The 15651-nt window shown below is 39.4% G+C and overlaps 1 protein-coding gene across 1 annotated transcript in view; it reads left to right on the top strand.

The window, feature by feature from the left end:
* Window positions 1–11817, top strand: part of LETM1 (leucine zipper and EF-hand containing transmembrane protein 1) — a 29261-nt gene extending 17444 nt beyond the window's left edge. The window contains exons 7-14 of the mRNA XM_077782720.1: window positions 18–137; window positions 1205–1336; window positions 1937–2107; window positions 2729–2884; window positions 3585–3719; window positions 4288–4475; window positions 6397–6535; window positions 7894–11817. Coding sequence (XP_077638846.1) covers window positions 18–137; window positions 1205–1336; window positions 1937–2107; window positions 2729–2884; window positions 3585–3719; window positions 4288–4475; window positions 6397–6535; window positions 7894–8043 — 1191 coding nt within the window. The 3' untranslated portion in view covers window positions 8044–11817. The remainder of the gene's footprint in view (window positions 1–17; window positions 138–1204; window positions 1337–1936; window positions 2108–2728; window positions 2885–3584; window positions 3720–4287; window positions 4476–6396; window positions 6536–7893) is intronic.
* The last annotated feature ends 3834 nt before the right edge of the window (window positions 11818–15651 follow it).

The raw sequence follows: 15651 nt of genomic DNA, 5'->3' as shown, positions 1-15651 counted from the left end.
TCCTTTCCATTGTGCAGATGATTGCTGAAGAGGGAGTTGATACCCTGACTGTTAAAGAACTGCAGGCAGCTTGTCGTGCCCGAGGGATGAGAGCTCTTGGTGTGACAGAAGAGCGTCTCAAGGAACAGCTTAAACAGGTATGGTTTGGCAAGACTGAATACACAACCCTAATTCCAGTTGTTAGCTCTGATGCTCTGGTTTTTGTTATGAATCCGAGAAGTCATTTTGATTCTGTTCACATTAAAGGCTTGGTTAAAACAGTCCTCCTTCTTAATAAGCTTTTGTCACATGTACTTTGTAAGTATGCAGTAGCTGTGGATTGCTGCCTTTTGACCATGATGCTTTGATGATACAAATGGATACTTCACATTTAACGTATCCATAATATGTTTGCAATTTTGAAAGTTTGTCTTGTCAGTTATTATCTTGCTTAAAGGAAGTTTTCACATAGTAGATCAGTTGTCTCTGCTGTTGCCTAGTTTAGGGGAAGCTCTATTAGAACGTGTCTAGAGGAGGCCACTAAGTTGATTACAGGGGCTTGGAGCACCTGTATGAAGATGGACTGAGAGAGTTGGGGTTGTTCAGCCTGGAAAGAGAAAGCTCAAGGGACATCTTCTAGCACCTTCAGTACCTAAAGGGGCCTTACAGGAAAGCTGGAGAGGGACTTTTCACAAGAACATGTAGTGATAGGACAAGGAGGAATGGCCTTAAGATGAAGGAGGGCAGCTTTAGATTAGATATTAGGAAGATATTACTTTCTGTGAGGGTGGTGTGACACTGGCAACCAGGTTGCCCAGAGATGTGGACTCCCCATCCCTGGAGATGTTGAAGGCCAGGTTGAATGGAGCTCTGAGTAACAGTTCAGTGGAAGGTGTCTCTGCCCATGGCAGAGCTGGAACTAGATGGACAATCTTTAACCCAACCCAAATGTTTCTGTGATTTTAAGATGCATGGGAAACAAACCACTTGTTCAAATAGTCATTTTGTATTTCTTGAAATACTTCTTCAAACAAAATACATCTTCCTATATTTCATTAAAATGGCTGTAATTCTTAGCTTTTTATAGTCTGTAGTTCCTATGTTAGGATATTGACTGATAAGTAGTGCTAAAAAAAAATTGTATTTACTTTTGCTTGATTTTATTTGTAAGAAAGAATAAAACACCCTGAAATTAAAGACTCATTTTTTTGTATTGCACTTACAGTGGTTAGATCTGCACCTGAACCAGGAAATTCCTACTTCATTGCTTATTTTATCCAGAGCCATGTATCTTCCAGATACCCTTTCTCCAGCTGATCAGCTCAAAACAACCCTTCAGACGCTACCAGACAGTGTTGTAAGTATTGATGGACATAGTGTGTAACTAACTTTCAGTGTCATGACTGAAAATCCATCCAGACAAGTAGATGTTCTTCTCAGTTCCTTGCTTTTCCTTGAATAACTAAATCACAGATAGGTTTATTTGAGTGACCTTCAAACACAGAAGTTGTGTTGTATGTGGAGAGATATGAGGATAAAGCAAATACAGGGCAATATTGGATTACATGACTGCAGACAGTAATAGCATAAGAAGATTTAGAATACACCTTTCATATACAAAAAAAACAGTGAATGCTTTGGGCCATAGAAAGACATTAATACTTTAAAATAAATGATGTTATGCAGCCAGAGAAATTATCAGAGTAAATTGTTGGTAGTCTTGAGCGAAAGAGAATGTATGATTTCAGGGTGAAGAGTTCATGTTTCCACCAAAACGGAAAACTTTCTCAGGAAAGAGGGTCATCTTTTTCTGAGAAATGCAAAAATAGGGTAACACTTGAGAGCTTTGACTTTATTCATTAGCATACCTGTACTACCTATCTCAATCAGGCTATCTAAACTTACATTATGTATGTAGATATACACACTTCCGTTATACTACTTCTGTTATTTTTAGGCCAAAGAGGCTCAAGTGAAAGTGGCAGAAGTTGAAGGTGAAAAAATAGATAACAAAGTGCGGCTGGAAGCAACACTTCAGGAAGAGGAAGCCATCAGAAAAGAAAATGAAGAAAAGAAAATGTCTGAAGCTGCAGAGAAGGCCAAAGAAACCCTTGAAATTGCAGCCATGGTAAGTTCTGCTCACAACTACTGAGGAGTAAATGTCAAGTGATGTGAAAACTAGCATGTTATGAGTTATTGCCTCTGCTCTGGGTATTGTCTGCAAGAAACTGGACTTTAAATCCATGTATGGAAGATGTGAGAGAATGTTTAAACTGCCTGCAACACAAAAGTTTACTGTAAAATGTTGGCTCAGTCTTACTTATCTTTGATTTCTCTTCCTTCTTAATTAAAGCAGTAAGAGAAGACCTCTTTTTCTGTAGTAAAGGTGGTGGTTTTGTTTGTTTTTTCTTAATTTTCTGCACCCCACACTTTAAATGTTCTCATCTTTGGCTCTTTCTATTTGTCATTAAGCTGATAACATTGCTTTATAATATTTGACTATAAAAGCTGCTGGCCTGCTTCATTAGTAAATTAAGCCTCAGGAGCTCACAGAAGTATTTCTTTAAATACAAGAGGGTATGTTAATGTGAAACCACTTAATATATTGCAGTTTTTTAACCTCTTTTCATAAAAATGTGTTTCTACTTTGGCAACTATTTCTATTTCGACAAGTCATTCTTTACTGATGCTAATATATCTAATGTTTTGGTTTTTTTAAATGCAACCTAATGAGGTGTTTTAAATTTAGAAAGCAGCAGAACCAGCAGCAGATCTTGAAGCAACTGCTCTGCAAGCTAAAAAAAGCCAGGTGGTGATGGACACTGAACCAGAACTGGCACGGGCAGGTGCAGCAGTGCATTCAGAGGCACTGATAGATACAGCACCAGTGCTGGAAGGCATTAAGGTAAACCACACATTTTCATAATTTTGAATGTAAAGATTCAGAGCATTCATGTGAGAACCAAGATAAATTGCTTGTCTGCCCTTCACTTTTAACCCTCTCATCATATTCTATCAGCTAAAAGCAACCACTTAGTGGATTGAAAATTCACCAATGCAGAAGCTGAAGTCAGAACAAATAATCCTTTATCTGCATTACTGAAGTTAATATACCTGTTTTGGGGGGCATTTGCACTGTCTGTAGATGGAATGGGCCTGTGCATATTTTATTCTCAGTTTTTCAGGAGACAGGTGTACTTGACAACCTATGGATGTTCATCCTCATTCTCACAAAGTTTAGTGAAGATAACTTTTCTGCAGCTCAACTTCCCAAACTTTACCTTTTTTTGGGGTGTAATTTATCTTTTCCTTACATAGTGAATTGTTTCTCAGTGGTTTTAATTGCTTAGCCCAGTAATGAAGTTAAGCATTCTTAAATTAAATGATTTGGTATGGAATTTAAAAAACTCACGTGTCAATCACATTAGCTGAACTTACTACTGATGCACTTCAAAAAACAGTACCATAGCAAGTTAATTGCCTTGCCATTTAAAATATTTGTATTAGTCTCAAAATCACTGTGATAGTAGTGATTCCAAACATGTAAAAAGAATCTTGAGGCTTTTTCTGCTAGAAGACTAATTTGTCTGTGTTTTCTGTTACAGGGTGAGGAAATCACCAAGGAGGAGATTGATGTGCTGAGTGATGCTTGCACCAAGCTACAGGAACAGAAAAAAGCTCTAACAAAGGAAAAGGAGGAGCTTGAGGAATTGAAGGATGATATCCAGGAGTATAATGAGGTGAAAAATGAGTCATGGAAGTTCTTTTTCTGTTCATGTTTAGTTTTAACAGTGATGCACAAGTTTAAAGATTATATTTCTTGGTTGTCTGTTTGTCTGAAGTTGGAAGCTGAGTGAATGAACTTTTCTGTGACAATGCAGAGCCTCATTTGTGTAACATGTTCAAATCCTAATTGTTAGCCTAATTGTTATCACTAGAGTAGTTCCCAGTAGATGAGATTCCTGCTCCTGCTCTTGTTCCCAGGGGACTGGGGTAACAGGAGCTCACTGCTGCATGCTGCAGTTCTTTCTCAGCAAGTATAGGTGTCAGTATTACAGAAATTTCCAAGATAAGTAAAATTAACCTTATCCAGTCTTATAAAAGGTGTAGGAAATAACATTTAAGGGGTGCATGAAAAAGGCAGCAGTGTTAGAATTTATTGTTCTAATTCCATCTGCCTTTGTATGTCTCTTCACTTGTATTTCATCTACAAATGGCTCCTGTCTTGAAGTGCTGGTTGAAGTCAGTAGTGTCTGTTGCAAATTCACACCAGTAAAAGCTTTTCTCTCTCTTGACCATTTCTTCTAGGATTTGCAAGAGATAAAGGAGCTTTCTAAAACTGGTGAGGAAGAGGCAGTGGAAGAGTCAAAGGCAAGCAAGCGACTGACAAAGAGAGTGAACCGAATGATTGGTCAGATAGACAAAATTATTGTAGAATTAGAAACCAGTCAAAAGGCAGCAGATGCAAAGCTGGATGGTGAGGATACTCCTGCTGGGTAAGTGACTGGGAGCACTGGATGTGTCTCTGGCTGTTCACCTTCATTCTTGCTTTTATCTGATGTGTGGTTAGAAAAGAATTGGTGAATAACTTGTTGCTTAGAATTTATATAATTGATTTTAAAACATTAAAACTAACAAAATTGTGCTGCAGATTTTCTCTCTTCTAAGGCTAAATATAGTTGAACTGGTGAAGGAAAAAAGGATGTATAATTCCCCAGATCCTGAGGGTGTTCTGAAAGTCAAAGTGTTGATTAGAATCTTACCATCTTGTCCATGTCTTTGGCTCCAACAGGATTGCAGGTGAAATCATCCCCTTAGTCATGTTCCTCACACAGTAATTTTGCCCGGTGCCATTGACTGAAAAGGTGCACAACAGTGTAAGCGTGTCCATATTTTATGTTATTTCATAACAAAGATGTTAGTGAGGAAAAAATTGCAAGGATCTATGGTGTCTTGAGACAAGTGAGAAAATGTGGCTAATGGAAGTGAGGAGATCATTTTACACACTCCCTTTCCAAGAGATTTACTTAATTTCAATTTTTTAACACACAGATTTTCTATGAAAGATCTTTCCTGATAGTTTCGTTACAAAATTAATTTATCAACACTTATCCAGGTCTTAATATTATTGTAGAGTCTTTCAGGCAATCCCGTGTTAAATGGTTATACACTGTTTGTTGCACACACTGAAATACCTGGAAACTGTGACACAAACTCTCATAGTTTGTTATCATGAATGCTGTATTAATCTGGTTTATGCTTGCACCATTTTATGTGATTCATTAAGAGAGTATGCCAGCTCCCAAAGAGCATAACTAAACAGAAATAAGTATTCTGCTTTTGTTGCTTCTGAGCTCTGTGTTTTCCAGTCCCCAGGCCAAACGGTCATTTGTGGCAAATTTTGTGCAATAAGGCAGCCATATGAATGGTGCTACAGAAAAGTTGTTGATCAAAACCATCTGAATTTGTAAACTAACAATACAATGTAGAATCTGCTTGTACTGAATGTAATTATACTTTGTAATGGATGGTTTTCTGGATAATTTTGTAGGTGATTGTGGACGATTGGAAAATTACTAGTTTAAATATTGCTTAGTTGTCAAAGGCTTGTATTTTAACCTTCAGGATGGTGCAATCATTATCAAGCCATGTCCAGGATATTTAGCAGCAGCATGAGAAATGCTCCTTGCATAAAAGTCTGTCTGTGCCCAAAAGAGCTATGACTACACTGATAAAGCCCTTCTGTTTAGTATTTATTGGCTTCACTGTCTCCTGCATTTCAGCTGGATCTGTGCTGGAAGATGTTTCTTCAAAGTAGCAAAATACATAGGCAAAGAAGGGCTTTAGGTTGCAGCAGACAACTTGAACATCATGGGATCAGTGAGCAGGGAGTAACATCTGAAACCTGGTAGTCCTTCCTCCCCCAGAGTCTGGTCCTTGTCAGGAGCAAGTGAAGCTGATTTAACAAAACAGCTCAATCGCTCAAGTGATTAGTTCTCAGCTTTTGTTTTCCTGTGACTCATTGATTTTCTGTCAGCTAGCCTCTGTATGTAAAAGGATGCCAGAAACATGGCACTATATCTTTGGTAAATAGGGAGTGAAGGGACAAAGGGCATTAGATAAACAGTCTGGGAAGCACAGAAAACTTTATTTCAAATGCTTCTGGGTACTTATATTGGTTCAGTAAAACATGTGGAAACTAGAAAAATGAGATTCAATGGTAAGATAAAAATCTGCTTTCTGATCAGTAACTCCTTTTTGTTTTTTTTGCATTCTGTTCAGGATTATAATTAATTAATTAATTAATTTATAATTTTACAAGCATCCTACAGTATAGTATTTTCCAGTTCTGCCTTTTGTCAGCCTTATTCCTTTGGAGTAACTGCTTGTCATGTAGAGTTTGTGCTTTCTCTTCAGGAAGAATCTCATCAGCATTGCTGAGCTAATTAATGCAATGAAACAAATTCAGAAGATTCCAGAGGAGAAGCTAACAAAGATTGCAGAGGCACTAGATGAAAACAAGGATGGCCAAGTTGATATAGATAATGTTGTTAAGGTAAGTCAAGGGACTTCTTAAAGAAAATAAGGCTAAGCATCCCTCAAACATTGCACCTGTTTGGGAATAAATTCATAGTGCAGTCTTTTGCAAGGGTCTTTACTTGATGCCAGAGAGGTTTTTGGTTTGTATTGTAAATAGATCTTATATAACATCATCTTGAGAATCTGTATGACTGGGAGGTTTTTTCTTTGGCAGGGGCGGAGAGGGGTAAATCCATGTCCGTTACTAGATTACATTTAAAGCTGTAGGGTTTTCTCTAGGTCTCTGTCAAGTTCTGCAAAATATAGTAATTTTGTCATTACTTAAAAATGGGAGGGATAAAACTACCACTCTTAGGGAAAGTCTCGACATAACATCCATAGATATATTTCATATCAGTACAAAATAGTAGCTTCTCTTGCCTATTTGTATACTTTAGATGTTTAATTGAGATCTGTATTTCCTGTGCTTGAAAGACAAGTTACGTTTGCTGCCTGATTTGTCCTTTTTCTCATTTTGCTGAACATTCTCAGGTTTTACCTCCCTTTCACCCTCATTTTCTTGTTTCTTTTTCACTTGGTAAATTTAGATTTGTCCTGAAAGTTAGTTCCCTCAAGTCATTCTGCTACTGGATACAGAAATAGCATTTAAACTCTGGCCAAGTAGAAAATACAGTATCAGCCTTTTGAAACACATTTTTCCTCTCTGCTGCCGCAGCAGTGATTATCTTCCATGTTACTCTAAACAGCCGTTGCACATTTAGCAACACAGATAAAATGTACTTGTAAATTCTGCATATATTGCACAATAAGTCTAGGAACTTGAGCAGATATGCCAAGAATACATTTGTACAAAAAGCTATTTAAAGGAATTTGGAATCATTTACTAGACTTTTTTTTAATTTGCTTTTTGAAAAGCCCACCCCCTCTACTTTTAAGTTTTTCTAAATTTGTGTCTGAGTGGTACAGTAGGTCATCTTAAATAATATTAAAATAAAATTAAGTCTATAAAGCCTATTAAGACTATATTACTGTCTTAAATACTTTTTCAACAGGTACTGAATCTCAGCTTTCCATTGAAACAGATAAAATACATGGGTCTGTTTTACTAATGCTTTAAAGTATCTTTGTGTGCTGCACACACAAGGGTAAAATATTCTAAGTCTTTTAGTGTACATTTTAGGGTTTTTTTGGTACTCTGGATGTGTTTGAGATGCTGGTTGTGGTTTGAATTTGTCTTCCATGTAAGGAAAAAATACTGTTTTTCTTGAACACGAGAACTGAATATTTTGTTATCTTAACAAAATTTATTATAGGAAAAGACCTCTATCATGTAAAACCTAAATGCACTCTCAATTTCTTTTTGTGTTCATGTAGGTTGTAGAATTGATTGACAAAGAAGATATTGATATTGGCACCAGCCAGGTTGCTGAGATTATGTCACTGCTTCAAAAAGAAGAAAAACTGGAGGAAAAAGAGAAAGCAAAGGAAAAGCATGACAAGGAAGCTGCAGAAGCAAAGAATTAAGCTTCAGAATCTGAAGCTAATCACATTTGTAACCAAAATCCTGTATATTTTTCTGTGTCTAATGGCTACATATTACTTGAGCTTTGTGATTATGGGAAGTGTTTTGAGCTGATTCTGGTAATAAATCGTAGATAAGTTTTCTGACATATGGAATGAAATTTCCGTTCATCAAAGAAGTGATTTAGTGTCATTCCATACTGATGAAAACAGAATAGGCTTCTGTAGCAGTGCTCCTGCCCACAAAAACATGTATTTGCACTCGTTGTGGTACAGTGATCCATTAAACTTGGAAGCTTGCTGTATAAATTAAGAGTATCTATCATGGAGAAATGTTTCTCATTTATTTTCTTCCATCATTACATGGGACCCAAACTTGCTCTGCTTCTACCTTTTAGCTTTTTCAAAATGTAATACGATCTTTCTGTTCCATCACAATATTACACATTTTCTAATCTGCTAGTAGAGATTCCATGGCTTCTAGTAGTAGCTCTATAGATTTAGGGGTTTTTAAGCTAAATATCACTAAGCTGTTGCCTCACTGACAGAGAATGTGGCATTCTGATCACTTTTATGAATACCTGGTTATTATTATTTTCTGTTGAAGGGAAAAAATCAGTTTTATTTTTCCTTAGAATGGAAACTTGGCATGAAGTTTGCTTCTTATGGGTGCCTTAAATTTCATAGGACTACAGAGTAGAGTATGTGGCTTCTACTCAAAACTCCATGAATTATTGAAGCATTGGAATCACAGGAGCCTTTAAAATAGTTTCAGAACACAATATATCACATGGTAAAGTGAGTTAAAGTGTTTGAATAGCAGGATGAAAATAATCAAAAGGGGAAAAATGTTAGTTGTGATCTTTTTGCATATACATTTTTAAAAATGTAGCTACCTTTGTGTGCTTGTTTCTCATCTGATAATTATTTACACCATAACTAGTTCTCTTACTTCTCAATTTTCATCTCAGGTATAAAGTAATTAACCAAGTATAGTCAGAGTACATAAATATGTTCATCTCATGGCTTTGTTTACTGTGCAGTCAACAAGTCATTTTTGGTATTGCCAGTGCTTTGATTACATTATTGGTTTATAGTCACTGTCTTTAAACGTGTGACTGGCAGTAGGTCAAGGTTTTCTCAATAATATTTCTTCTTAGCAGTAAATTTTAAAGTTTTAAAACTAAAGTACTAACTCTGGGATGTCCCATAATCCATGGTAGCCTAAATTTTACACTTTTCTTAAAATCTATTATGAAATACATGTAGTGTGGCTTGAACCAGCAGGGTTGTGGTTTGGGGTTTTTATTCTGTTGGTTTTTTTTTCACCCAGTATTATAAAACATATGACCATTCTTGATTTTGTGTACATTACAGAGCACATCTGACAATGGCACTGTACATGATGGTATTGAGGTGGGCAGTTAGTACATAATGCTTTTAGTAATAGTAGCATAATTTTGTAGAAAATACCAACTCCCGAGCATATTTCAGCATAGTTCCATGTGCAGTATTTATCTAGATTGGCTAAATTATTTGTACAAACTTATTTGCAGTTAGTGGAACAAAAGAAGTTTGACAGTCTCATGGCTTGCATGATATGGACCATTGTATTTAGTTGTTTCCAAAGCAATATGTACAGTGAGATGTACAGTTCTAGAAAAAGTCAGTGTCTAGTTCAACTATTGAGTTCATATTCTGTACAGTTTGCAAAGAAAGCTGCTTACAGCAAGATCCTCCTGAGAATTACTGTAATTGTAGCTGAAGTGCAAAATTGCTGGTGGTGAAGCTGGAATTTCAAATCAGTACAATTTTTATGGTTCATGTATCCCAAAACAAGGGGGCTGTTCTCTTCCTCATAAATCAAGATTACCTTGGAGATTTCGGCAAGGAAGTCACTTTATAGATTTTTGAAGATGCGACTTCACTGTGCTTTTTTTTTTTTTAGACCAACGCTTGTGTTAGATGAAAATTCAAAAATAAAACTGATTTCACAAGAATACAATCTAGAAACTAATTTTCCATTTTATAATCTACAGCTAGAATTTATGGGCTTTGAAGTACGCTCAGTTTTTACAGTGGCATATTTTCAATTTTAAAACAATGTATAAGAATATTACTTGACATTCCTGAAACATGGTAAAGATACTCTAAAATTGCCTGCTACCTTTCATGTAATATCAAAAACCTAAGAATTGTGTGCACTTGAATGCATGCAGATTTAAACCAGGGAAGTAGCAGAAAAATCTGTTTTCAAATATTTATTGATTAAAGTTTTACAGAGCTTTAACTGTCCTGAAAGTAAATTGACTGATTGCAGTATTTGGGAGTTTAAAACACTTTGCTGCTGTTCTGTGTTTACTGTTCACTTAAATTTTCTGTGGATTAAATAAGAAGGGAGCCAAAAACAGCTGATTTTTTTTGTTTGTTTTATGAAGAATATTCTGATTTAAGTAATCTGGATACATTTGTATTTGCATGAAATAGGGCATATTGTGACCTCTTTACAGATTACATTAAATTCTTTTAAATGCCAGTCAGAAATGCCAACTTTTTGCTGTGACCTAAAGCAATGACAGGACGTGCACACCAACCACAGAAAGGACTTTCATGGGGAATGCCTTCCTTCTGTTGAAAGCAGGCAAACCCATGACAGCTGGACTTGAACAACACATGTTCTGCAAGCTTTAAAAGATTAGGAGGCCCTTGGAGATCCACTTTTACCCAACTTTGAACCTCACAAGCAGCTCTGTACTGGTGATACAGGCAACTGCAGCAGAGTGGAATGGCTCCAGCTAATGTGCTTGGTTGCCTTTGGTGTTGACCAAAAAAACCAGAAGCTGCAGTACATTCAGAGAAGGATGAGTGTACAAATGTACATTAACTGGTCAGAACTTATTCCTGAGTGAATATTTAATCAGGAGATGTAAATATTTCTTTAAATAATTTAAAGAATATGTGAAATTTCGATGACTTTGTGACTTACACAGGCAAAGCCTCTGAGCTCAGACTTAGGTGACTGGTAAGAGCATTGATGGGGTTGTTACAGATTCAAATAAATTTTGACTATAAACTGTTCAGGGGGAAAATGTAAAACATGCAAAAAGCTTTTTTAAAAATCCATTTAGCAACAGGGAAGAGAAGTAGAGTAGGATGTGATTTCTTTTCCCCCTTCAAAACAAGCTTGTTATAGGAGCTGTTTTATTGAAACACTTTTCTTTTTCATCTTAGCCCAAAAGATGGTTTTCACAGAGATTTTCATCACTGACTGCATACTGTGAGAGTCAATCTGCCTGCAGGTTAAGTGCCAGGAAGCTGGTTCAAGCTGGAGTTGGTCAGCAGGACTGCATGCAGGTAGAGAATATCTTTTGCCAGGATAGTACCTTACACTAATGTAGGCTTTGTCCGGGGGGAAAAAGTTACATCTTTTATACAACTCCAAAATACTTCTTGTAACTTTATATCTGCATACCTTGCTAATAATTTTAACTTTAGCTACTTCAGCATGTATTTAAATACTTTTAAATTGTTAATATCAAATAATTGGATATACTTAATTAAAATAATAATCCCATATTCTGTTCTTCGTATGTATTCCAAATTTTGCTTTTCAGTTGATGAATTTCAGCCTGTGTTATAAATTTAAGTTGAAAATCATTTGTCTGTGCTCTGAGCATACTGGTCCTGTGTTTGCCATAGCTCAGTATAAAATTTTTATGTTAATTGGAGTTTGTGTCCTTTGTTTAGTTACAATAAAAGTATAATTTTTAAACCTAATATCTCCATTATTTTTCTGTTGGTTTGGATTATTTAGTATTAATTTATTGCTCTTCAGTTGAGATGCCAGGCACAGGGCTGGATGCTGATGAGCTGTGTCCATGAAAGTAATCTCCTGTCTGCTTTAGAACAGGATTTGGGAACATGCCAATGCTGAATCTGCTGTCTAGTGTCAAGTGTTTCAACAGGTGGCTGAAGACAACCTTCTGCCTTGACATGCTTTTAAAATAATAATCAATGAGCAAGGTTGTGTTGCAAATTTTTCCTTCTGCTTAAAGCCAAATACAAAATAAAAAGATTTAAAAGTGGCAGAACTTGTTCCTTTTTAGCTTTTGCTTTAAGAATTTCCTTAAATGACCCTTAATTTAGGGTGAACAGGTGTGGTGTGCAGCACTGGTCGAACTGACTAGCAGAGGAATTGGGGTTTGAGTTTGTGAATTAAATGTGGACTCTGGCAAGTGTCCTTGATCATATTTACTGAACTCCCAGGAAAGAGGCTGACTTCTGGATCCACTGTTCTCTTTGCTGAGATAGATTGGTTATGAAACTCTTTAATTAATATTTATGACATTTTTATAACAATTGTGTGTAACTTAAAATCTAAGGGGGAAATGAAGACAGCTTGTAGATTGAGATAAGGCAGTTTACTAAGGCAACAGCAAAAGTTTGTGCATGCACAAGCAAAGAGGAAAATAAAAATTTATTCTCTGCTCTCCATCATCAAGCGATGTTCAGCCACTTCCTGTAAAGCAGGGCTTGAGCAGGTGAGGGGGTTGCTCTGGAAGGCAAACATTGTAAATAACAAATGTCCTTCCTCCCTCCTCCTTTCCTTGGCTGTATAGCTGAGCTGACATTGTGTGCTCTGGAACAATGGTATTTTCTTTGCTAATTGCTGTAGCCTCCCAGGACCTTGCCCACTCCCAGCCCATTGATGGGGGGAATGGTGAGACAGTGCTGGTGCTGTGCCAGCCCTGCTCAGCAGCAGCCAAAACATGGGTGTGCTAGCAACACCTTTCCAGCTCGCAGGGCAAAGCACAGCACTGTGAGGGCCAGCTCAGCCAGACTCAATGCAATTACAGATGTGGATTTGTGCATTGTCTGTAAATATGCACAGAGGCAACAGCAACTGCCTGCTCTAATGGCGGGTAATGAACATACTGCTGTGACTTCACTGGATGGAATCTCCTTTTGCACCAGGCTGGTGTTGCAGGCAGGTGGAAAACTGGTTGGGAAAACCTCTTGGCTTCATGACATTGCTGTCTGAAAAGGATTAATATGAAAGGTTGATTGCAAACTATTTTGGTGAAATGTCATTTAGAGGGTGAACACATCTGCATAGTGGTGGTGAGAGATTGATGGCCTTGTGGTTGTTTCATCGACCTGAGGCTTGAGAAATCTGTGTTCAGTTAATGCCCAGTCTATCAATAATACATCACTTGGCTCTTGTGCCACTGTAACATAAAACCTCCTTGATAGTGACTGGGCAGACAAGTTCTCCAGAGCAGAGTCTGTGCAAGGACCTAGTACAGCATTTTGTAGCAATAAGGATTTTAAATACCACATACAGACAGTGACAGGTTATACTAAGGAGTTTCTCAGGCTAAGGATTCTCACTTTTCTCACTGCTTATATATTTGGTATTTTCTTGAATTATTTCTCAATGCTGATGTGAGCAGGAGGATGTTTCTAGTTCCCTATACGCTGTGTTCACTTCCACTTTTGTGTGTTATTGGATATAAATCTTTCTCAGTAGTTAAATATCCTTCACAGGTCAAAATTCTTTGGGGGCTCATTAGTATGTACAATTTTACCCTTGCCAAACCTTCTGTGGTTTGCAAACATCAGTTTCTCTCATCTAACTGGCATAAAGGATTTCTGCTGTGCTAGAGATGGATCTAATGCAGATTTGCTGCTTTCTGTCTAGTATTTCTCTCTATGTATATTGGCAGAGCAGCCCCTTCATGAATGGCCTGATTTATGTCCCAGGGAATGCTGCAGCCGGCAATTTGAGATGTCAGCTCTTCCATGCATGTTGGATTCTCCATCCCTTGATTTGTCTTAGCTCCAGCCCAAAAGCCATCCAAGCTTTTTCATAGTGTTTTCTAACTGCATTTTCAGGTTCTTGATGAAGCAAGATTTTCAGACTCTGTTGTAAAGAGAGCTTCAGCAAGGAGATGAAGGGCAACTGGGAGATGAGCAACAAAAGATAATTACAAAAAAAAAAAAAAAAAAAAAAAAGAGAGAGAGAGAAGTCTCAATAGTTTTACTAAAGATGGGAAGTAACAACCTGTTGTGCAGAAAACCTGGGAATCTTAGCAGCCTACTCTAGACTTGTGTTTTCTTCCACAGATGTAATCCCAAAGTAGTGAGCAAATCAGCGTGTGTTTCTTCTCCATCCTTCCCATCCCCCAACCTTTTCCTTTTCTCTATCCTTTACTTAATATGCAGGACCAATTAGAAAAGATATATGGAGCTGCACATCAGTTCCTCAGAACCTGGCTTTGCCCTGGTGGAAGTGGAGTTGAAATGTTAATTATTCCAATGAACACCTTCCTCACTGGGTGCGTTCAGAGCTTGGTCTGTGCAAACTCCAGTAACCAGCAGCCTTCATCAAGCTCTGCTCTCACCTTCCTCAGTCAGAACTACGCCAGCTCCTCTATGGATCCTGTGCAGTCTCTGCTCCTAAGAGGAGGATGCTTTTATCCTTCCCTTTGAATCCTGCATTGCTCTTATCATCAGGAGCTGTGTAAGCCACAATACGTTCCTAGGATGAGTCTTCAAGATCAAGAGTGACACTGAGAGGAAGCCATGTGCGTGACTATTTTTAGACCTGCCTTCTGCAACCATCAAATTCTGTGATTAAACTAACACTGCCATCCCTAAGTGGTTCAGTGTGATTTAAGTTGAATTTTACCTGAACCACTTGGGATCTTCTTCCCAGAAAATCCTTTGTACTCTGAAAACGAGACCCTTTTGGCTATCTAAAGTTTGGGCTTTCAATTTCAATTCACCCCGGGAGCAGCGTCCCGCCGGGATCCCGCCGCGCCCGCCGCGCCGCTGGGGGGCGCCCGCCGCCCGCCGGGAGCGCCCCGCGCGTCCCCGCCCGGCGCCCGACCCCGGCAGATCCCGCAGATCCCACCGACCCCACCGACCCCACCGACCCCGGCAGATCCCGCAGATCCCACCGATCCCACCGACCCCACCGACCCCACCGACCCCGGCAGATCCACCGACCCCACCGACCCCACCGACCCCGGCAGATCCCACCGATCCCACCGACCCCGGCAGATCCCACCGATCCCACCGATCCCACCGACCCCGGCAGATCCACCGACCCCGGCAGATCCACCGACCCCACCGATCCCACCGACCCCGGCAGATCCCACCGACCCCACCAACCCCACCGACCCCACCGACCCCACCGACCCCACCGACCCCACCGACCCCACCGATCCCACCGACCCCGGCAGATCCCACCGACCCCGGCAGATCCCACCGACCCCACCAACCCCACCGACCCCACCGACCCCACCGACCCCACCGATCCCACCGACCCCGGCAGATCCCACCGACCCCACCAACCCCACCGACCCCACCGACCCCACCGACCCCACCGACCCCACTGACCCCACCGATCCCACCGATCCCACCGACCCCGGCAGATCCCACCGACCCCACCGATCCCACCGATCCCACCGACCCCATCGGTCCCACCGATCCCACCGATCCCCCCCGGGTCCCCGCCCGGTCCCCGATCCCAGCCGATCCCCCCCGGGTCCCCGCCCGGATCCCCGATCCCGTCCGATCCCACCCGGGTCCCTGCCCGGATCCCGT

The sequence above is a fragment of the Lonchura striata genome, chromosome 4 (assembly GCF_046129695.1).
Source record: "Lonchura striata isolate bLonStr1 chromosome 4, bLonStr1.mat, whole genome shotgun sequence".
In the NCBI taxonomy this organism is placed as follows: domain Eukaryota; kingdom Metazoa; phylum Chordata; class Aves; order Passeriformes; family Estrildidae; genus Lonchura; species Lonchura striata.
Note: the sequence above shows the minus strand (reverse complement) of the source record. Positions and strands in the feature narration are given on the sequence as shown.